Source organism: Hoplias malabaricus, chromosome 3 (assembly GCF_029633855.1).
Source record: "Hoplias malabaricus isolate fHopMal1 chromosome 3, fHopMal1.hap1, whole genome shotgun sequence".
NCBI classification, from domain to species: domain Eukaryota; kingdom Metazoa; phylum Chordata; class Actinopteri; order Characiformes; family Erythrinidae; genus Hoplias; species Hoplias malabaricus.
The window spans coordinates 52,817,718-52,837,861 of NC_089802.1; the positions used below are offsets into that span (position 1 = coordinate 52,817,718).

Below are 20,144 nucleotides of genomic sequence, written 5' to 3' on the forward strand. Positions count from 1 at the left end.
AATGTTTAAAGTTGTTTAAAATGTTTAAAGTTGTTTTTAGACTTAAGGTTAGAATTTGATATTCCAAAACAGCATTTTTAGAAATATCTACAAATTCCTCTGAACTGTTTTTTGCTAGTGATAAAATACAAATGAAAATGATAATGGAAAAAAAGAAATCCCTGTGAAGAGAAAGCAAGAGTCATCTATTATTGATTTTTCAGACTCAGTCTTCATATGGTAACAGTTCTCTGAATTTACCTGTGATTAGATGCTCATGATTAGATATTTAGATTAGATCTTCATTGATGTTTTATTTTGACATGGCCACTGAGTACAGAGTATTTTGCTTAGTTTAAAATGATATTGTGTACTTAACATATAATGCTTTATGAACAAAAATACTGTTAGAATAAAAGTGCATTTTATTTTATCAACACTGCGTTCACACATACATGTACAAAGACACACATACATCTTTCAAAGGGTTATTATTAACAAAACAGTATTGTTGATACAATTATAAATACCCTGAAAGATAACTATAAGCCAAAATATCATTAAAAGATTAATTTCTCACACTTCTGTGTTTGTGAATAAAAGAAAAACACTAAAGTTATTATTACAAAAGAAATGGCAAATTACTTTAGTGCACCCAGTCAGTCCAGATATGCCCTAACATTTTAGCTGACATTCAAACATCAACAAAGTCAAAATAATTGTATAAAACATTTTTCTCACTTCGGATCATTTTAGATATTCACAAAAGATGGCTTCATATAATGACTTTACAACAAACACATAGCTGGAAATATATTAAAAACATCTAAATATTTTGTCTAAAATGAAATAATCCCTAACAGTGGAGTTCAGACACTATTAACCATGATTGTGGTATGTCTCAATTTCACAATTTCCTGTCTCCAATCATTATCACATTTACTGATCCTTGTCCATGAGCGATAATAAAGTGCTAATTCAAAAATCAATAATCATCAGAATAGACACATTCCTGCAACACTGGTCCTAAAAGCACAATTAGTCTCCAGAGGATACAGATATGCGCATTACATTTAAGGTATTTAGGACTGAATTGTAACTGAGCACCGTTATACATTTAAAAAACAAACAATAATGCTCCTTTATGTCTCTTATATAGTGAATATGAACAAAAATAAAATACTATAAATCTTAAAGCCAGTAGCCAGTCTCAGGATCATAAATCCTCACATTGAGACACTTGTTTAAAAATGTTTATGTTCCCACAGCCTTGATTAGTAAAAGGAATTTGTTGTATTGTGAGCATTAATATAAAAAACATAAAATATGTCCCTTCATGTCCACCATCCACTCTGTAGTAAAAAAATCCAAAGAAGGGAGAGATATAGAAATATCTAACAATTCTTCTTCTTTCCCTCAGACTAAATAAGCATTTTTTCTTTCTTTTTTTCTTCAAATCTTCAATGCTCAAGTTATTGGTTCTACTTCCCCACATCCACTTCACCTCATAAAGTGTCCCTTGTCTATTAAAAACTGCCAAGCACTGACTTGTCAGCTTGTTAGATATGTGTTTTTCTGTCTTTGTGCAAGAAAGTGCATCTTTCAAAAGTCACTGAGAATTGAAATGTCAGCAAACTCTTTACGATATCGGTGAGAATGCAGAGCCAGCAGGAACGCCCACTTCAGACTCATAAAGCTCCACACACATGATAGGAAAAGGCTGTTAGGGTCCTTCAAAGCTGTAAAAACAAAAGCAAACACAGTTAAGATAAACTCTTCACTTACTGAGAGCACTGTGGCTCACAGTATAAATGATTGTAATTCTTTATGTCTATTACCCTGGTGTCTTTCATTGTATAAAAGGTTTGCCAGGCTATGGAAATCCATTTCTGCCAGGTAGGGGAGGCCAAAAAGCCAACAGATTTTTTTGGCATTCTCTGTTCTGGCGAAAAGTCAAAATTTCAAATAATGTTCAAATAATGACTTCTTATCTTATCTTATCTTATCTCACTCTCAGTGATTATAATTGTACAATACCAATCATAAGTTTGGACATTCTCAGTCAATGTTTTTTCTTTGTTTTTTGTTTTTTTGTTTTTTTCTATGTTGTAAATGAATATGGAAGACATTAAAACTATGAAGGGACACATGGAATTATGTAGTAAACAAAAAAGGTTAAACAAACCAGAATATGCTTTATACTTTAGATTCCTACACCACAGTGTTTCCAGTTCTAAAACCATAGAAAATAGCTGCACAGCTACATAAACAAAATACATTTTGACTTAATTTCTCTTTTGTGAGTGATTTTCCATGGGAACATATCAGTCTCAAAATGAAAATGAAAATGTTATGTATGTGCCCAATGATTCCAGGTAGGTTCTGTACCCACCTAATGAATGAATGAATGAAAATAGCAATGTATTCCATGAATTTAATTTAAATTTCCCACTCATATGTGCACATCTGGTTTTAAATTTAATACATACATACATACATACATCAGGGGTGTGCAATGTTATCTGCAAAGGGTGTCCACTCAGTCCATTCAGGCCAGAGCACACCTGATTTCACTCCTTAAATTAGTTGGTCTCAGTAAAACAACAGATCATATGACCTCCTGGTTGGTTGGAACAAAAACCAGCAGCCACACCAGCCCTTTGCGGATAAGATTGCCCACCACTGCCATACATGATACTGATTACTGATACTGATAAACTAAAAGTGTGGCTGATACACTGAGTTAGATCTAAATCAGAATCAAAGTTAAGGAAATCTACATGGATCTGCTTTAATACAGAATCATAGACTTTTTCTTGTCTAAATTAGCAAATGGAAACAAAAAATGTAATGTCTGATAAAGTCTGTACTTGAATGCATTTGCTGGATGCTCTGGACATGGATTGGTTACAGAGAAAACATTTTCTCACCATTCAATAAAGTCTGTCCTTGAGATGAGAAGAGAACATATTGCTCTATATCTTGTAATTCATTGTAAACACAGCAGTTAACTCTTCAGCACCATGTTTCTGAAGTCATTTAAGCTAAAGCCCTGCCCTAATGAAGTGACTGACAGGTGGGTAAAGATCAAAACGCAAAGAAAGGAGGCTCTGTTTACACTTATGCATCTAAACACTGCCATCTCTCTGCCATGGTGGATGTTGAAATATGCATTTATTTAATGATAATTTTCATTTTGATTCTGAATGAGTACCTAAGTTTAAATGATTATAACTGGATTAAGACTACACAAGCATTCTGTTTCTGTGAACTCAACTAAAGTAGAAAACCTCTGAATAATGTATAGCAGTAGAAATACTATTTTTCACTACTGTGTGCACAATATTTAAATCTGAAAAGATGAGCTGTACTCACAATCTTTGCGCGAGATTCCCAGAGAGAGGAAGGTGATGAATGCAATGACTGACAGCAAGGAGAAAAAAACACCCATAAACAGGAAGATCTTCAAGCCTTTCAGCCACGTTCTCCAGTAGTCCTGCAAATACATGATGTGTGTGATGAGAGTCCACAATGCCAGTACACCTGCAGAAAAGTAGAAACAATTTATTCAACAAAATATGACATAGATATTTACATCTATCTCAGTGCCTTCAGTAGTGAAGGACTACTTCTTCTCCATGTGTGCGAAACAACATTCAATTTTGCTGTGTCATTCTCACACGAAACCCAACAAACACACACACACATACACACGTGCACACACACTGTGTGACTTTGCACTCTGATAGGAAAAAAAACATCCATGGTCCTCAGCAAGGTCCACTCTGAATAGAAGGGTCACAGTTTTGTATTTTCACTATTTATGGAACAAAATGAAGACAAATGGTGACCTTGTCATTCAGTGTACCCTGCTGAGGACCATGAATATTTTACACCGCAAACACACAACAATTTGTTAGTGCATGACCTAACGTTTGCAATAAAAACTAAGCTAAAACACACTCTAACATACTAGAAAACCAGGTTCATCCTCTAGATAATTTAGTAAATGTCAGTCAGTATGACAGGGAAAGCTCAGTTAAGAAGAATACAAAGGTCAAAATTAAGGTGACCAGACGTCCTCTTTTACCCGGACATGTCCTCTTTTTTAGACTTAAAAAATGTCCGGGCGGAATTTCACAAATTTTGTTTTTCGAAAGCTTACATAGAATTTCGAGAAGCGTTTCGTTCACAAACTAGTCCCGCCCTCCCTTACTCCGATTGGTTCGCTTGAGTGAGAAAGGAGCGTGGTGAAGTAGCCTAAAATCTTCTGATTGGACGGTCTGACTGTAGAGCTACCGTTATTGGTCAATAACCTTCTCTGTAAACATTTAATTGGTCACCCCCCCCCCCTCTTTTTCACCGTCTCAGATCTGGTCACCCTAGTCCAGGGGTCGGCAACCCGCGGCTCTAGAGCCGCATGCGGCTCTTTGATCCCTCTGATGCGGCTCAGCTTTTGAAAATAATTAATGAGTACTTAATTAAAATGTGTTTTGTTTTGGTTCGTTCATTTTCAGAATGTAATTCTATGAAGATTATGGCGATCTTGTAACATCTAAAATATTTTAATATTTAAAATATTTTTGTCGCTCTTAATACACGTCACAACTTCCAATGTGCGACACCCGCCAGTGTGCGGTTTCTTGAACTTTTTGACAGCTGACTGCACAGCGCCAGTAACATAATGACGGCACGCAGAGAGAGGACAGCATTTTTGTTTGCTGCCAGTGGATAATTTAAATTTTTTTGCTTTACTACAAGGACTCAAATAGACATTGGGTATTTTACTTAACCTTCAACCCAACATCTTTTTTTCGGAGTTAAAAATGTTTTGTTGCATGCAGAAAAGTTATTTCATTTTCTCTGCAGTTGTTCATTGATTTCATAAATGTAACACAGTATAGTTTGTTTATACAGAGCACAAAGGCAAAAAACCCTGTTATGCGCGGTATTTCATTTAAAATTTCAAAAGGGCTTTGTGGCTCCCAGTGTTTTTTTACTGTGTGAAATGGGTCCGAATGGCTCTTTGAGTGGTAAAGGTTGCCGACCCCTGCCCTGGTCAAAATGTCCCTATTACAAAACAAATCGAGAAAGTGCAATATTCTCAACTACCGATTATTAAATAATTTTAAGCAAAGCTGTATATGTGGTGCAAATTATTGCACTTAGACTGATCAAATAAGCTTCTTGCAGTCTTTGCAAACTCCTGGTTGATAAATAAGGGCACAATCAGCTTATTTACTTAGGGGAAGGTTGTGAAGTCTGCTTTCTCTTCTTATCATGTTGTCCAAAAATGTTTACCTCCAAAATGGCAGTTTGCATGAGAAGTTAAAATAATTCTTTATTGTTAATGCAAGAAATTTACTGAAAATATACAGAAAAAACAGAGAAAGCGAGAGAGACTGTCAGTTCAGATGAAGGACATTAACAGTAACGTTAAAGTGTCAGTGAACCTGGACCTGTCCAGTCGGCGGTTACCTGCGAGCCCTCCCATAGCGGCGGTCCACTGCTGTCTGTAGGCGACGTTCCAGACGACGAAAGCGGATAAGCCCACCACGACCCCGACACAGGAGTAGCCCACACTAATATACGTCTTGTTGATGGCCATGATGTTATTTCCTTAAGTAGTTAAATGGAATGAAATGAGGGTATAGTACTGAAACTCTACACTAAGAGGAAGCGCAGCTGAGTGCTAACCGAGTCAGGTCGTGTTTCTGACCCCGACTGGACACTAAAACACGCCCAAAATAAATAACAGAAACCCTGAATAAAGAAAGCGAAATGGCTCCCTCTGAGAAAACTGGTCACACACAGCACTCCGTCTGTCTAACGCTCCAATAACAATTCATTCTCATTCTCTCTCTCTCTCTCTCTCTCTCTCTCTCTCTCTCTCTCTCTCTCTCTCTCTCTCTCTCTCTCTCTCAGCTGTTTTAGAGGAAACCGCGACCCCTGGGGGGAAGAGGAAGAACACCCATTACAACAGCACAAAGACTCAGTGATGGATGTTGTTTTTGGCGAAGCTTAGGGCAATATAGTTTATTCAGATTAAACATTTACACAATGTGTAACTCCATTTTGTAGTTAATGTAATTAAAAAAAGGCAATTGAATTAATTACAATGGCAATTCTGATGTGGTACTACAGGTAATGTTGCTCTCACACAGCTCCAGGTTCCTAGGCCTGAGGGTTCAAGCTCTTACTCAAGTCACTGGTCTGTGAGTTGGGTGTGTTCTCCCTGTATCTGCGTGGGTTTCTCCTGGGTGCTTTTCTACCATAGTCCTAAAACACCTGTTGATATAAGTTCACAAAAATGTGGGCCATTTCAGTTAATTTAGACTTAGACTAATGTTGTGGAGACTTAACCATATACAGAACTAGCCTACCCCTAACTCTTACCCTACCCCTAACCTTAAAACATAAAGCCCCTCAGAACTCATTTTTATTTATTATTTTTTTTTATTTCTATTTATTTATTTGCATAATTCTCAACTTGGGTGTTATGTGAAATGTTCAGCAAAGTTTAAATTAAATACACAAAACAGAAATAATGATTAATGATTTACTTTCTGGGGACAATCTTGTCCCAGAAAGAAAGTCCTCAACCTGAGATCTATCTGAGAGGAGGGCTGGAAGTGTTGATGATCAAGTTGTGATGGGTCAGCGATACATTTTTTCCACATGCTTCCTTGTTCTGGAGGTGTGCAGGTCACGCACGGTAAGCAGATTTGACACCTGTGATCTTTTGCAGATCTGATGATACACTGCAGTTTGTACATGTGTTTGGTGGAATAGGTGCACCCGATTGTGATGTATTTTACATAGGCTGTGTAGTAATGGACCAGCAACTGTTGAGGCAAGTTGAACTTCTTTAACTGACAGAGGAGGTACATATTCTGCTGGGCTTTCTTTGTGATGGTGTTAATCTTGCCGTCCTATATTCCATCCTTTTTAAAGTGTCCCTTGCCCTGTTGCACAATATCCATTGACATATCACTATTAATCCTAATATGCACCTTTTGCTCATAGAAGTTGGTTGTTGACATCCAGTTCTTTCCAAAAACTAATTGCAACAGAATATCTCCAATGGCTTTCAGAACATCTGAGATGAGTTCAGGCCTAGAGAACTCACTGGGCAAGAGGCAGGTACACACCCTGGATAGGGCACCAATCCATTACACTCTCAAATCAATAGACACATTTGAAAAGCCAGTCCACCTACCAGCATGTGTTTTGGACCTTGGGAATAAACCAAAACATCTGGAAGAACTCCAATTGCCCCACTTTTGTAAATGGATTTCAAGATATGCATGTTTCATTAATAAAAACCTGTGTACAGTAGCTAAAAAGTGTATTTTTACTGTACCAACTAAACATAACCACATTTTAGGTGCTTTCTAATTCTTTGGTATAATTAGTTTTTACTGAATAACTGTTAAAAATATTTCATATTTATATTTACAAGGAAAAAAAAATAGCATTAGTGGGTTCCCTCACAGCCTACAACAAGACATATTGTGCTAATGATGCAAAGCACTGAATAGCACACCCTACTGAGTATTTTTTTTTAAATAAGAGAAGGGGTGACCTACAGGCCAGTTTGATGAGGTGCTTCATATCTGTTACAAATGGTTTTCCCTCATTGGATATGACAGGGAAGTTAGGGTTACTTTAGATAGTGATTAGATACTAATAAAAACTGGTCCTGAAGTGCCAGAGGACTGAATATTTATTCTGGAAATCTCTATGAGAGTATGACTTCAACAGTACACTGCATTCCTCAGTTACACCACAAATGGTTGTGCTTGCCACATTATACATGCAGCAAAATTGTTTGACTTAATCTCAGAATTATTCTGACTTATTTCTCAAAATATTTATTTTTCCAATACAGAGGCCCTAAAACTTCATCATACTGGCACTCCTAATCTTAAAATAATATTAATAAATCACTGTTATAATATATATATCCTACACAGAATACATCTGAGGAGCCATCTGTAACAGAATATAATCTAATCTGTATCAAACTGTAAAAAGGTTCTCGCCAAAAAAATAAGAAACTTGACAAACTGAGGATACAAGGCATGGCAGTTTACTATGAATATTTATTGACTCTTTATTTACTGAATAAAAAACTTGTATAAAACCCTTAGGAAATCTCAGCCATCTTGCAGAGTTAACATTCTGTAAATAATTATCAATAAGAGCACATGTGGATCAAATTAGTGGGCCTGTTTGGCACACTAAATAATCAAGGCATGTAACTGAATACTGTAAGTGTGTAAGGAACATGAAGGACAAAGAAATATAGACTCTTTCAGTAAAAAGTCAAATGTACATTAGACAATTATTTACGAAATACTGTTATATTTTAAACAACGCAATGTCATTTGGAGGCAATAGGACACATGATGATGATTAGAAAAGTCACTTGTCAGTATTCACTCTGCCAATATTGGAGGGGGACCAAAACTTTTTTTTATCTTTAAACAGATGAAGTTACTGTTTTAGTGTAGACAACACACAGTTTCCAATGATTCAGCAACTCATAGTAAACCCTGTAATTAACATGAAGGTCCATGCAGAATCTCTGAGGATAAAAGGCAGGTTTTAGAATCCAGCTTTCACTGATCACAGGACTAGTTCACAACCCTGCCGATCTGTCACATTATGAGCTGAGACACCAAAAAGTGACCTCAGGAGATGCAGTCCTGTCTAGTCTGTGTCGATTTGTCTTATCATTGACTCCTTGACTATGCCTGAGAGTAGGGTTAGGTCTTTATATTGGATCCAGTCTTCCTCTCTCACCCCCCACACACTCCCCTCTGGCTGCAAAAGAGAATTCAGAAATATTTTCAGAACCTATAACAATTTCCCCAAGGATTACTAAACAATTCAGGTTTCAATTTAAAAAAAAAAAAAAAAAAAAAAAAAAAAAAAAAACCTATATAGCAATATGATTAGGGCTATTAAGCTACCAGCACCCGTCACGTCTATTTAATGCTCCAATAATAATGCTTTATTATGCAATTCACAGAAAACAAGTTTTTGAATCCCAGGGATGGTGTGGGTTTTTATATACATGATATTCAAACCAATTCTGCTCATTAGACAAAGAAAAATATTTCAAAAACTTCAATTGCACAGCATTACTTTTCTGAGCCGTTTTGTAGTTGAATGTGAAACGTTAAGGTTTCAAAGTGAATCTTGGGTAAATGTGGTATTTAGCATGCTTGTGGAGACGCTTGTTGGACAAAATGCCAAAAACAGGCAGGACTAATAAGCATGCATTTCCTTTAATCCTAAGAATTAACTGTTTAAATAGGAACTGGTGTGCGATGTAAAGTGGATGAAATACACTTACTAGGGAATGTATATACTGATTTAGGGATTATGCACTTGTTCAGATATGTATACTGGTCTGTGTGTATTAGCTGGCAACTTCTATGTAATCAAATAAACTAATCTAAGGAAAGCACAAACACTAATATTCTTGCTTGTTAAATTATAAGCACATTGTTTAAGTACTGTGCAGAAATTAGACATCACACATTTACAGATTCCTTTTTTTCAGAAAGAAACCTTTGTAAGTGTGTTTACCCAGCCACAAACCCTTTAAAGGCGATGTCTATAATCATGGAGAACTGCACTTCTCTCTGGTTTGATTAGGTTCAGAAGACTTTTAAGGTGGAAAGTATGTTAAAAGAGAAAAATAACTGCTGTTTGCTGAAGTTTAACTTGTCACTAAATTTTAATTCAAAGTTTGAATTACCACAGAAACTTATTTGTAACTCAAGTTATTTAGTCTTGTAGCACATCTGGTCTGTGTTTCCTTTCATGCAGTTAGCTGTCTCCTGAATTTGGAGTCACTTCCAACTTAATAATCCAAAACAGCACAAATATATATTACCCTTCTATGGAGCAGGAATAAAGCAATATCCTCATCTTTTTATTGTTTTCAACATTTGGAAAAACAACAATGTTCTCTCTCAGCCATTATTGCAGAGAGAGCCAAGCCGATTTTTTTCCACACTTGTTAATCACAATAAGGGCTTTGTAAACACATTAAAGTGGTTTGGCAGTGCATAAATAGACTGGAGAGCAAGCAAATAGTGAGGAAACATTTCTAAATCTTACAAAAAGTGTTTTTTGATTAAAGACCCATAGCACTGACTTGTCTTATCACAGTGGAAATAAGTACAGAGGCAATTATAGACTAATGAAAAATGAATAACTTTTCCACAATACAGAATTAGCAGTGTTCACTTACCTTTTCTTCTTCTTCAGTATATATGAGGAGCACATCATCTTTTGTGAACATCAACAGAACACCTTCATCTGATTCCTGGTCCTCCAAAGCAACAGCCTAGAGGCAACAGAAAAAAAAAGTCACTAATATTGTACAATCAAAAATTTTATACAATAGAACAATGGAACAACTTCCTTGTACCTTATAGAGGAAGCCTGGAGGGTCGGAATTGTCAGCCGGTTGCCTTGTTATTGCCATTTTTTCTTTCTTTAACTCTGTGCCTTTGTCCTCCTCTCTCTCACTCTCTGGGCTTGCCCCATCTTCCTCCAGCTTTTTTGGGGCGAGTAATCGAGCAGCAGGCACAGGAGCTCCTTTAGCTTCTTTCTCATTCTGTGAAGGAACAGTTTCCTCAACTTCTGACTGTTTGGCCTCTGATGTGTGTGTATCCTCAGATGTATTTGCAGTTGATGAAGCATCCTCACCGTGTTCCTCTTTTTTTTCTTCATCTTCTTCTTCATCCTGCTCACTGGCAACTGAACTGTCTGGCTGCTCTTCATCAATAGACTGTATTGACTGGTCAGCACCGTTTTCTGTTGTGCTCTCATTGGCTGCTTCAGGTTTTATGCCCTCCCCCTCTGAGCACACAGAGTCTCTATTGGATGTATTTGGTACACTGTCAATGGAGCTAAAGTCATCAGAATCTGATGATTCTGCTGGTGTGTTTTCTGCCTTTGCTGGGGTAGAGTGGGCAAATGTGTCTGTGTTTTTGCCTGCAAGTTCATCAGGCACACTGAGCTTACCCAGACCCGGATGGTCAGAGGGGAAGGCTGTGTTACAGGGGATGGGTGCAGATATAGTAAGGGATTTCCTCTTCTTTGATTTAGTGCTGATAAAATAAGAAAAAGACAAAAGGTATTTTCACAAGAGGGTAAATATCCACAGGGTTAATTTAGACATTTTCAGAACTAGTATCAGTTATAAATTGCTGCCCAAATCGAAATGGCAAATTTGAAGCTGAAGGTCAAATATATTAATAAAAATGTACCATTACAGAGAAATACATAACGATACAGGAATCATATTATTACTGACAGACAACTGCTTATTAATATATTTGTTAATACCGATAGATAAACATTAACGTTTCATTTTTATCTTTTTTTTGTATTAAATGGGCAGTTGGTGGTGTATATATTACACTTTGGTAGAGCAGAAGGTTTAAGCAATGCTGAGATTCTGTGCTGAAATGTTTACATTTGCAACCCAGCAGTTACAAATACAACCAAAGCAAACTATTACAGATATAATAATATTTGCATATAGAAATATATAAATAATGTACCTATTGAGGCCTTTGATGATAAAGGTTTTGGTGGAGTGCTGTGTCTCAAGCTTCTTCATTACATTATATATGTCATGATTTAACTGCAGAATAAACACCAATAGTGTTAATAATAATAAAAAAAAACCCTGAACAAAAGTAAAAGCTACAAAAATAACATGACTTTAAATGTAATAGAACTGAAGTGCAGACTAGAAAAAGGAAAACAAGTAATATTTTGAGAAGGTGATATTTAAAGTGTACATCTGTAACGAACCAATACTTCGATAGTTCTCACATAACTACACAGACAAAAACAGAAATGAGATCCACACCTACCACACTCATTTCCTTGTAAAAGACATCCCTCAGGTTAGAGATGTTCTGAAACACTGTTACATAGCAGCCAATCCGACTGGGCAAAAAACAGACAGTAGACATATGTTATATACACAAAACATTATCCATATATTATTTTATTTTAATTATTTATTTATAAAATAAAATCTGCATACACTATATATTAATATATGTATAATCACAGTCATGGTGATAAGAACCTTTTCAAGACATTTTTTCTTGCTTTTCTATTTATTTATTTATTTTAAAATCGACATTGACTTAATGGAGCATGAAATGAAACCCAATCACATGTTGTACATCAGCACTCTGCAACAGTAGTATTTAGGCAAATACAAGTAACACTCAATGTCAAATACAAAAAGGCACTCGTTAAACAATTCGGATCAGAAATGGGGGCAAAACAAACTTGACTGATATATCCCTACTCTGGTCTTATTGGATAGCAAATGGAATCGTTATATTTGCCTTATAGACATGTTGGTCATTGCTCAGTCAGTAAGTTTCTATACAGAGCTCAAAATCCTGTTTATATATCAACCAAGTATACACGGTATAACACCCTTTAACTAAATGTAGCACATAATAATTGGGTGAGAGTGTTTTGGTACAGGGAACAACCTCAGTGACTCAATGCAAGGTCATGCCTGCAGCAGTGGCTACAATATAAAATGCATTCTGTAACACTCAATCATCACATTAGGACTGAATGTTCTAGATTAGAAATTATTCAAGGCTTACAGATTAAAGTGAATATTAAAGTGGCTTTGAAATATGGAGGAATAAGCTTTTCTTTCTCTCATTTTTCAACCAAATCTCTTACAAACTGTCCTCATCAATTGATCTAGACTATTTCTGTGGCTGTATTACATTTCAGTGATAAATGGTGCCCAGAAAGTCTTGCCTTGTGTTATTTTTCAGTGTGAAATTTAGTGAAGCACTAACCTTTGGTAAAGGACAGGCAGTTCCTCTCGTAGTTCTTTGTTAATGTCCTCAAACACACACTGTGCTCTGTTGAACTCCTCCTCTGCCTGAACGAATATCAGAAAATCATCAATGAGAAATAATATTCCTCAGCTAAAGACTGCTTATGCACCCTGAGGTTTTAAAGAAAAATGAATGAATGATTACTCACTTTTGATATTTTTGCTTCATCTTTCTTCTTGGCATTCTGCAGTGCCTCCAGATGGTGGCGAGATGAATCGTAATCCACCAGCTTGCGTCCACGCTTAGCCACTCTTTCCTAAAAGCACATGACATGCTTAGCTGGCTCCAAAGAGAGGCTTACTTAAGAGCTTTTGCCTTTCAGAATCTTTAAAGGTTTCCAAGCAAAATAAATGCTTTCTCTGTTTCAATTTTAAGAGAACTGGAGTACACAATTTACCCTGTAAACTCATTGCAGAAAAGCAGAATCCGATAAGTCCTGTAAACTATTTAAGCCCTATTTCTGTTGACGTTATGTTGACTAATGATTCAACTGAACAAGTAATTAATGTTTAGTTTAATTATTCTATGAAACAATTATTGATTTTAAAATCGATAACTGATTTAGAAACAAAAATACTCACTTTAACATCAAGGAACTGGCCAGTGTAGTTTTCCATTGTGCGAACAACTTGATCACTCAACTTTTCTTCATAGTCATTCCATAGCAGGTCCTCACTCTGAGAAACAGGGAGACAAGTCTAAATTCATGTTTAACTAAAGTGTCCAGAGATATGTTTAAGGAAGTCTGTCTCACCTCCATAATGACAGACAGGTCCTCTAAGCCTTGCCAGTCTGACTCATAAATCTCTTTGAGAGTCTGAGACAGACGTTTGGACGTCTCATGCATCACTGGAAAACAAGTAGAGTAAGCATAAGCACCCGTGCTCAGAGCCTGTGGGTCTTTCTACTGTGCACTTGTGTTTTTCTTAAATATTAAGCTACTCATTCACAACCTGGCCTTCTACATTTACATATCATTCTTTCAAAGTTTATATATATATATATATATATATATATATATAATATAAATCATCATTTTACTAGTCTACTTTGTTTATCAGGATAGTTTTACTTGAGACATTTAAACAAATATTGGCTAAACAGCTATAATGTGTTTAGCATGAAAAAGCCTACGCCCTATCCCTACCTGTAAAAACAACACAGAGTGTTAAACTAGTGGTTTCCTGTGGAATCAGAAGCGAACACTAACTCACCACAGAAATAAACATTTCTGTCTACTCTGTATTTTCACATTTAGTTATCTGAAATGTGATTCAAAACTTATCGTTTTAATTTTGACAGTATAAACGCTGTTGCAGACAAGATTTCACAACATAGTATAAATAGACAACATTCACTTCCACATCTCAGCCAGCACAGGAAAGAGAAACACAACCGAGCCATCATTGCCATGCCACTTTCCTAATGGACACACCAATATTTTTAATTTCTCTTCCCCAGCTGTGTGACACAAAGCAATCTACAATCAACCGTACTCAGAACATCACATACATCACTGTCACTGTCAGGACAAAACTGCCTCCATAATCGAAACTATGAATGCAAGTTAATGGAATGAGATTTTATAAATAATTTGGACAATTACTATTCTTCAATTCCTCATGCAGTGTAAAAAAAATATCAGGTGCTTTTTAAATTCTATCAGTTTAGCCACTGCAACAAGAAACTATGTGAAATGGCATTACTTGTTGTCCTTTATATAAAAATATTAAATAATTTCTTGTTTATTATGCATATCTTCCAAATTAAACATGTTTACACTTAAACGTATATCTCTAGTGCACACAAGACAAGACCAGACAAGCAAGCAGTGCTGCTAAACAGTGTAAATGCATGATACAAGGTTTTTCACTGCAAGACCTCAATTAAAGACAGTGACATACGTACAGTTAAGTGTGAATCATTTTAATGTCAGTTCTTGTTAAGAGAACCCTTTTGCACTCATTTTTCTTTAGCTACAAAACTAAACTGCAAAAACTAACACAAGTTTCCATAGGAAAAAAAATCAAAACATAACAGCTAGTCTGTGCTATGTTTATTCATTCCTTCTTTCATTATCTGTAACCGTGTATCCAGTTCAGAATCTCAGTGGGTCTGAATCACTGGGCGCAAGGCAGGAACACACCCCGGAGTGGGCGGCAGTCACAGGGTGACACTTGTGTGCACACACACACCAAACTCCTCACAGACAGACACCCGGAGTGGGACTCAAACTTACAACCTCCGGGTCCCTGGAGCTTTGTGATGGCGACACTACCTGCTGCACCACCCTATGTATATTCAAACATCCCTTAACACTAATAAAATACAACATTCCTTACACAGACATTCAGACACACACACACACACACACATATATATTTATAAAAACATGGAGAACATACTTTACCCAATGCCAAGTGTTGGCTAGAGGGATCAAGCCAACCAGCAAAGTTGCATTTTCTGGAGTGGCTGAGCAATATTCAAATTTAGGATGAGCTGAGCTTATATATGTACTCCAAAAGTAATCATCCACCATAATTATGTAACCTTAGAATGCAACCTAATATTCACAGATATGTTCCAATATCTAATATAAGGCCTTCCCATAAGAGAAGAGGATGTTACAGGAGACATATGAGACAGTACATGAGGGATGTTTATAAATATCAGCATATATCAGCAGCTGGAGTCAATAGCATGTGGTTTGTTTAATAATGGCACCAATACCTTTGACTGCATTATGGTAGGCCTTTACATCCTTGTACAATCTGGAACCATCCATCTGGCAGAGAAGAAAAATAACATTAATGTGTATTGAAATCATGTGTGTCTTTAATACCACAAGTTTGGAACATGACTTCCATCAGACCTGAAGCAAGACTGGAGCTTGATTTTATATGAAATTGCTCTTTTAACTGAAATTCAGTAAATGAAGATCTCTGGTCTCCGATTATGCATAGTTTTGTACAGTAATGTTACATAATTCTAATGCGGCTTATACATTGCTCAATCAATCTATTGAAAAGACAAGGTCATAAAGGTAATGAATAATAGTCCTTCTGGAGAAATTTACATTTGCCTGTGTATAAGAGAGTGAGTGAGTGATATGCCAGTTCCATGAGGTGCTTTACATAGAATAAAAAGACTTGCCCATTAAACAAACTGTGACACAATTTCACATACAATGTGTGATGTAGAGACTAAGAGCTATCTGACACATAACATGGGTGGGGGTGCTTCCTGTGATACATTTACTGCTGTTAATACAAAAAGTGACATTTACAGTTATAAACATGGAATAAATTTAGAATTTGAAAGCAATGAGTAACTGTATTAGCCCAGCACTGTGTATCCTGAAGGTCACTGCATAGATCCCGAAACACGCACACTACCTGTTGTTTGTTCAGATTGGCTGAGCACTGTTCAAACTGTTCATCTTTCGTCTCCATGGTTTTTCCAAGTTTCTGAAGGACCTGTATCCAAATATAAAACATTTCAAAGTTTAAGATTACAGTATAACTAGGGCAGAAAGTGCAAGGCAATAAAGCATGTGTTTTTCTGGGAGTTATGCCAAGACTAAGCCTTATTATCTCTTCTTGTGTTGTGAATTTTTTTTTTCAGTAACCAATCAAAACTCTTAGGGCTGAGATATGAAGCTGTTCCAGGCAAAAATGTAACAGTATGTAATAACCTGAGGTGACGTGACTTAACCAATGTTCTGAACTTGACTCATGCCACAGGTGTTTGGTACCATCACTGTCTAGAAAACCCACATGTATCTCTAAAATAGCAATATGAAAATGCAAAACTGTTATTTCCTCTTAATGCATGTCAAAGTAAGAAGATATGGTATTCCATGTGATTTCAGCCAAGCCTGTACGAATGCTTCATACCATGTTAAAAATAATAAAAAATACCCGCATGTTCAACTAATGCATTCAAACCATGTAAGACAATAAATCTTAAAAAAATATGAAAATACATATTTAGGAGTCTGGACAATGACCATGTACCTCTTTGCTATTTGTGCTCTCCTATCAAACTGGAATGGTGCCTGGCACTGATGTCAATGACTGGTAATATTTTTTCAATATTTTTGCAGTGTGCCATTATATTTTTAAAAATGAAAACCTCAATATAACTTTTGTTTATAATTTTATTATTATAATTTTTATATTTTCTAAATGTGTTCTGTACAAAAATAAATAAATAAAACAATGAGCAATGAAAAGGAGATAGAACGAGGGAGAAAAACAGTGAGAGGAAGTCAGTGAGGTCAGGAAGAACCAGACTACATTTTTCCTGTTCACGTCAAATACAAACAGCTTCCACAGAAATGTGTAAGAATTTAAACCACTCACAAATGCAGCTAATCATTTTCTACCTAAATGGTTAATATTATTCGAAGGGGCGAGAGAGCGAGAGAGAGAGAGAGAGAGAGAGAGAATCATATGATGTGACTGGTTCTGATTTCTATCTCAAACACGTACCTTCTCCTGAGCCCTGTTCATGGATTTCTGGAAGCGTTTAGCCAGGATTCCGGCTCCAGCGCCTAAATTCCCCCCAATGTTGCCCCCAAGTTTACTCTCGGCCATTTTGACGCGCCCACGTCTGTCAGCTCTGAAACGCAAACTTTCTCTCTGCCTTCTTTGCTTCCTTTTTATTTGATGGCTCTTGTGACTTCCTTCACTTTTGCAATGGGCGGAGTGAGGAGAGAAAGAGAGAGAGAGAAAGCGAGAAAGAAAGAGAGAGAGTTGCGACACACCGCTGTTATCAAGTGTAACTTGCAATCATCAAATCTTGTACAAACTTGTCAAAACTTCACCGCTGTGCTAACCCCGACATGACGAGGTGCTGTTACTCAGCAAAGCATAACCACAGAGAGTAGTTTAACTGTTGTGTGCAGAGTCAGCTCCAACATTGTCTGTTTCTCTGGGCACTGAGTCAAGGCCCGTTTATTCTCGTGATGCAACGACTGTTTTTCTCCTTCGTTAACGGCGAACATTTTAAAGCCAGAATATGTAACAGATATGTGTTCAGAATGTGTTTCCTTGTTTAATCCGACCTCTTTTGTCATACTGATGTGATTTGTCTACGGTTTTAAAACATGTGTTCCTGCTAATTTTTAAATGATCTCCCTCTGTTAAAATGTATACAAGGCCAGCTTATGTAGTTCTGGAATTTAGGGAGACTTTTACACGGTATGACATTTTAAAGCTGCACACAGAGGTTATAATGCCAGAAATATTGTTTTAGGCATTTAAGGTAGGGTGACTATATGTCCTCTTTTCTGGACCTAACAAATGCATCCAGCCAGGATTTTGCTGCCCACTGTCTTTCCTCTGTCCCAATTAGAGAGGGGGGGGGGGGTGTCTGTTCACGAATTAAAGTTACAACATAGTTGGATTGCATTTGTCAACTATTTACCCTCCTTGCAGGTTGTTGTCTGACCTACTGCAGCCTTCCTGCGACATGTTCTCTTTTTTGAAAACCTAAATATGGTGGATATGGTGGACAGTACCCAGAGAGTAGATGGAAATGTTCCCAGGATTGAAACATTTGTACATAACACTTCCTCTTGCTACAGAATACAACAATGCTGGGCTACAGAAGATCCTTAGCAATCCTTCACAAACGTTCTCCTCTGAACAGTCAAGTCAGTTTTTTAAGGGTAGTTCATCACCAGTGCAGAGCTCTGATTAAAATGAACAAGCTTTCCAAGCCTGGTTTACCATCTTAGCAACCAAGTATACCATCATTTCACCCAATATCTAGGATTTCTCTAGTAACACATTGTCACCAACTTGGCTTGTGTAGACTTTTCTCTCTCTCTCTCTCTCTCTCTCTCTCTCTCTCTCTCTCTCTCTCTCTCTCTCTCTCTTTCAAGAAATGTGAAGGCAAGTACTTTTTAACACAAATTGTGCAGAAACAGATGAACAACTGTCTCTGATTTTACATCTACAAGGTGATCAAAAAATGTTCCCAGGCAGTGTTCACTAAAACAACTTCAATTTCAGTGTCACTGCAGCACTGAGCATGATCCACCCAAACCATACCTGTTCTGTGGTGGTCCTGTATGTGTCCTGACTAGTGTAGAAGATAAAATGGGGCATACTTTGTACACACAACAACAGATGGACTAATTTTAGAACTAAATAGTGTTCCAGTGTGGTCAGTGGCGCTGAGAGACTAGACAGTGAGTGTGGAAACAAGAGTGAGGGTCACAATGTTAGACTGATTGATATACATTATGCAGTAAAACGTGTTTTAGGCACTGTCACTGACTCATCAATAGAGGGCAGTGTTGCTAGTGTTTTTTGTTACCATGCTGTCACGTGAATATACACAAACTCTTAGAAATTCCTCTGACTAGATGGACTAGGCCTAAGCATTTTATCTTTATATTTGCTTGTGTTTGTATGTACTGGACAATTCTCACCTCATTTATTTGATTAATTTGCACTTGACCAACTTTTACATACATTGCTGTCCTCTGCTGTGAATTTCCAGAATTGTTCCATACAGTGACAACAGACATGACCATAACTATTTAACTATACACTGTGAAAAAACCTGCAACAGTCCATATTCAGTACATTTTGTTAGGGAACATAACTGTACTTTATTGTATTATAAGTAGATTTAAGATTGTATTGATATCATGCGCCAATTTCATCTCCAGGACTTCACATGGGTCTATACTGAAAACTTACAAATATTCACCTCTCCTTCAGGACCTGACCTTAAAATCACTGTTGTACCTTTGAAGGTACATTTACACTGTCTGAACTGTTAATGATAATAATGTAAATATCTGTAAAGTAAGTACCTTTTTTTCTGACAGTATTTATTGACTGCACACTTACATACTCAAACCACAGCTTATCCCAGAACACACTTCAACACTCCTGAAATAATGCTTTAAAAACCTTTGAGCTTTTCTTCTTTATTTGCACTGCATAAAAAGACTGGCATTGGAGTTCTAGATATGATTTGCAGGAATTACTGAGTGGACTTCATTGTTGAAATGGTATTTCTGGTATGAACAGATGACTGGATAAGAGTAACAACAACTAGTAAAATGATAAGTATGTATTAGTAATGTATGGACAAGGCTAATGTCGGTGAACATAGGCTCCAGACTGGCCTGTCAAAGTTTGGATGTGTTAAACCAGGCCTGTGATGTTCTGCACAGAGCGTATCACATCTGACAATGCTTTATCCAGGCCAGTTCAAACAATTCCA

At 36.7% G+C, this 20,144-nt stretch overlaps 2 protein-coding genes across 2 annotated transcripts; both read right to left on the minus strand.

Annotated features, from left to right (window-relative positions):
- Window positions 1-59: 59 nt before the first annotated feature.
- On the minus strand, window positions 60-5,774 carry slc48a1b (solute carrier family 48 member 1b). Its single transcript, XM_066665768.1, has 3 exons — window positions 5,458-5,774; window positions 3,355-3,522; window positions 60-1,718 (listed from the first exon to the last, which is right to left on the minus strand). The coding sequence occupies exons 1-3, from the start codon at window positions 5,585-5,587 to the stop codon at window positions 1,582-1,584; spliced, it is 435 nt and encodes a 144-aa protein (XP_066521865.1). The 5' UTR covers window positions 5,588-5,774; the 3' UTR covers window positions 60-1,581.
- A 2,297-nt stretch (window positions 5,775-8,071) lies between these two features.
- On the minus strand, window positions 8,072-17,792 carry bin2b (bridging integrator 2b). The gene is made up of 12 exons (XM_066666718.1): window positions 17,390-17,792; window positions 16,292-16,372; window positions 15,627-15,681; window positions 13,651-13,745; window positions 13,478-13,573; window positions 13,045-13,152; window positions 12,855-12,940; window positions 11,889-11,964; window positions 11,571-11,653; window positions 10,430-11,114; window positions 10,250-10,345; window positions 8,072-8,808 (listed from the first exon to the last, which is right to left on the minus strand). Exons 1-12 carry the CDS (start codon window positions 17,492-17,494, stop codon window positions 8,695-8,697), a joined length of 1,680 nt encoding a protein of 559 aa, XP_066522815.1. The 5' UTR covers window positions 17,495-17,792; the 3' UTR covers window positions 8,072-8,694.
- Window positions 17,793-20,144: the final 2,352 nt, after the last annotated feature.

What these genes read in the sequence shown, in the direction of transcription:
- slc48a1b (XM_066665768.1), bottom strand. Translation starts at nt 5,587, where the DNA reads ATGGCCATCAACAAGACGTATATTAGTGTGGGCTACTCCTGTGTCGGG. An exon ending in CGCTATGGGAGGGCTCGCAG is followed by an intron (nt 3,523 to 5,457) that starts GTAACCGCCGAC and finishes ACTTTTCTGCAG; the next exon opens with GTGTACTGGCATTGTGGACT. An exon ending in GGGAATCTCGCGCAAAGATT is followed by an intron (nt 1,719 to 3,354) that starts GTGAGTACAGCT and finishes TTGTTTTTACAG; the next exon opens with CTTTGAAGGACCCTAACAGC.
- bin2b (XM_066666718.1), bottom strand. Translation starts at nt 17,494, where the DNA reads ATGGCCGAGAGTAAACTTGGGGGCAACATTGGGGGGAATTTAGGCGCT. An exon ending in ACCTGTCTGTCATTATGGAG is followed by an intron (nt 13,574 to 13,650) that starts GTGAGACAGACT and finishes CCTGTTTCTCAG; the next exon opens with AGTGAGGACCTGCTATGGAA. An exon ending in ATCATCAAAGGCCTCAATAG is followed by an intron (nt 11,115 to 11,570) that starts GTACATTATTTA and finishes TTATTTTATCAG; the next exon opens with CACTAAATCAAAGAAGAGGA.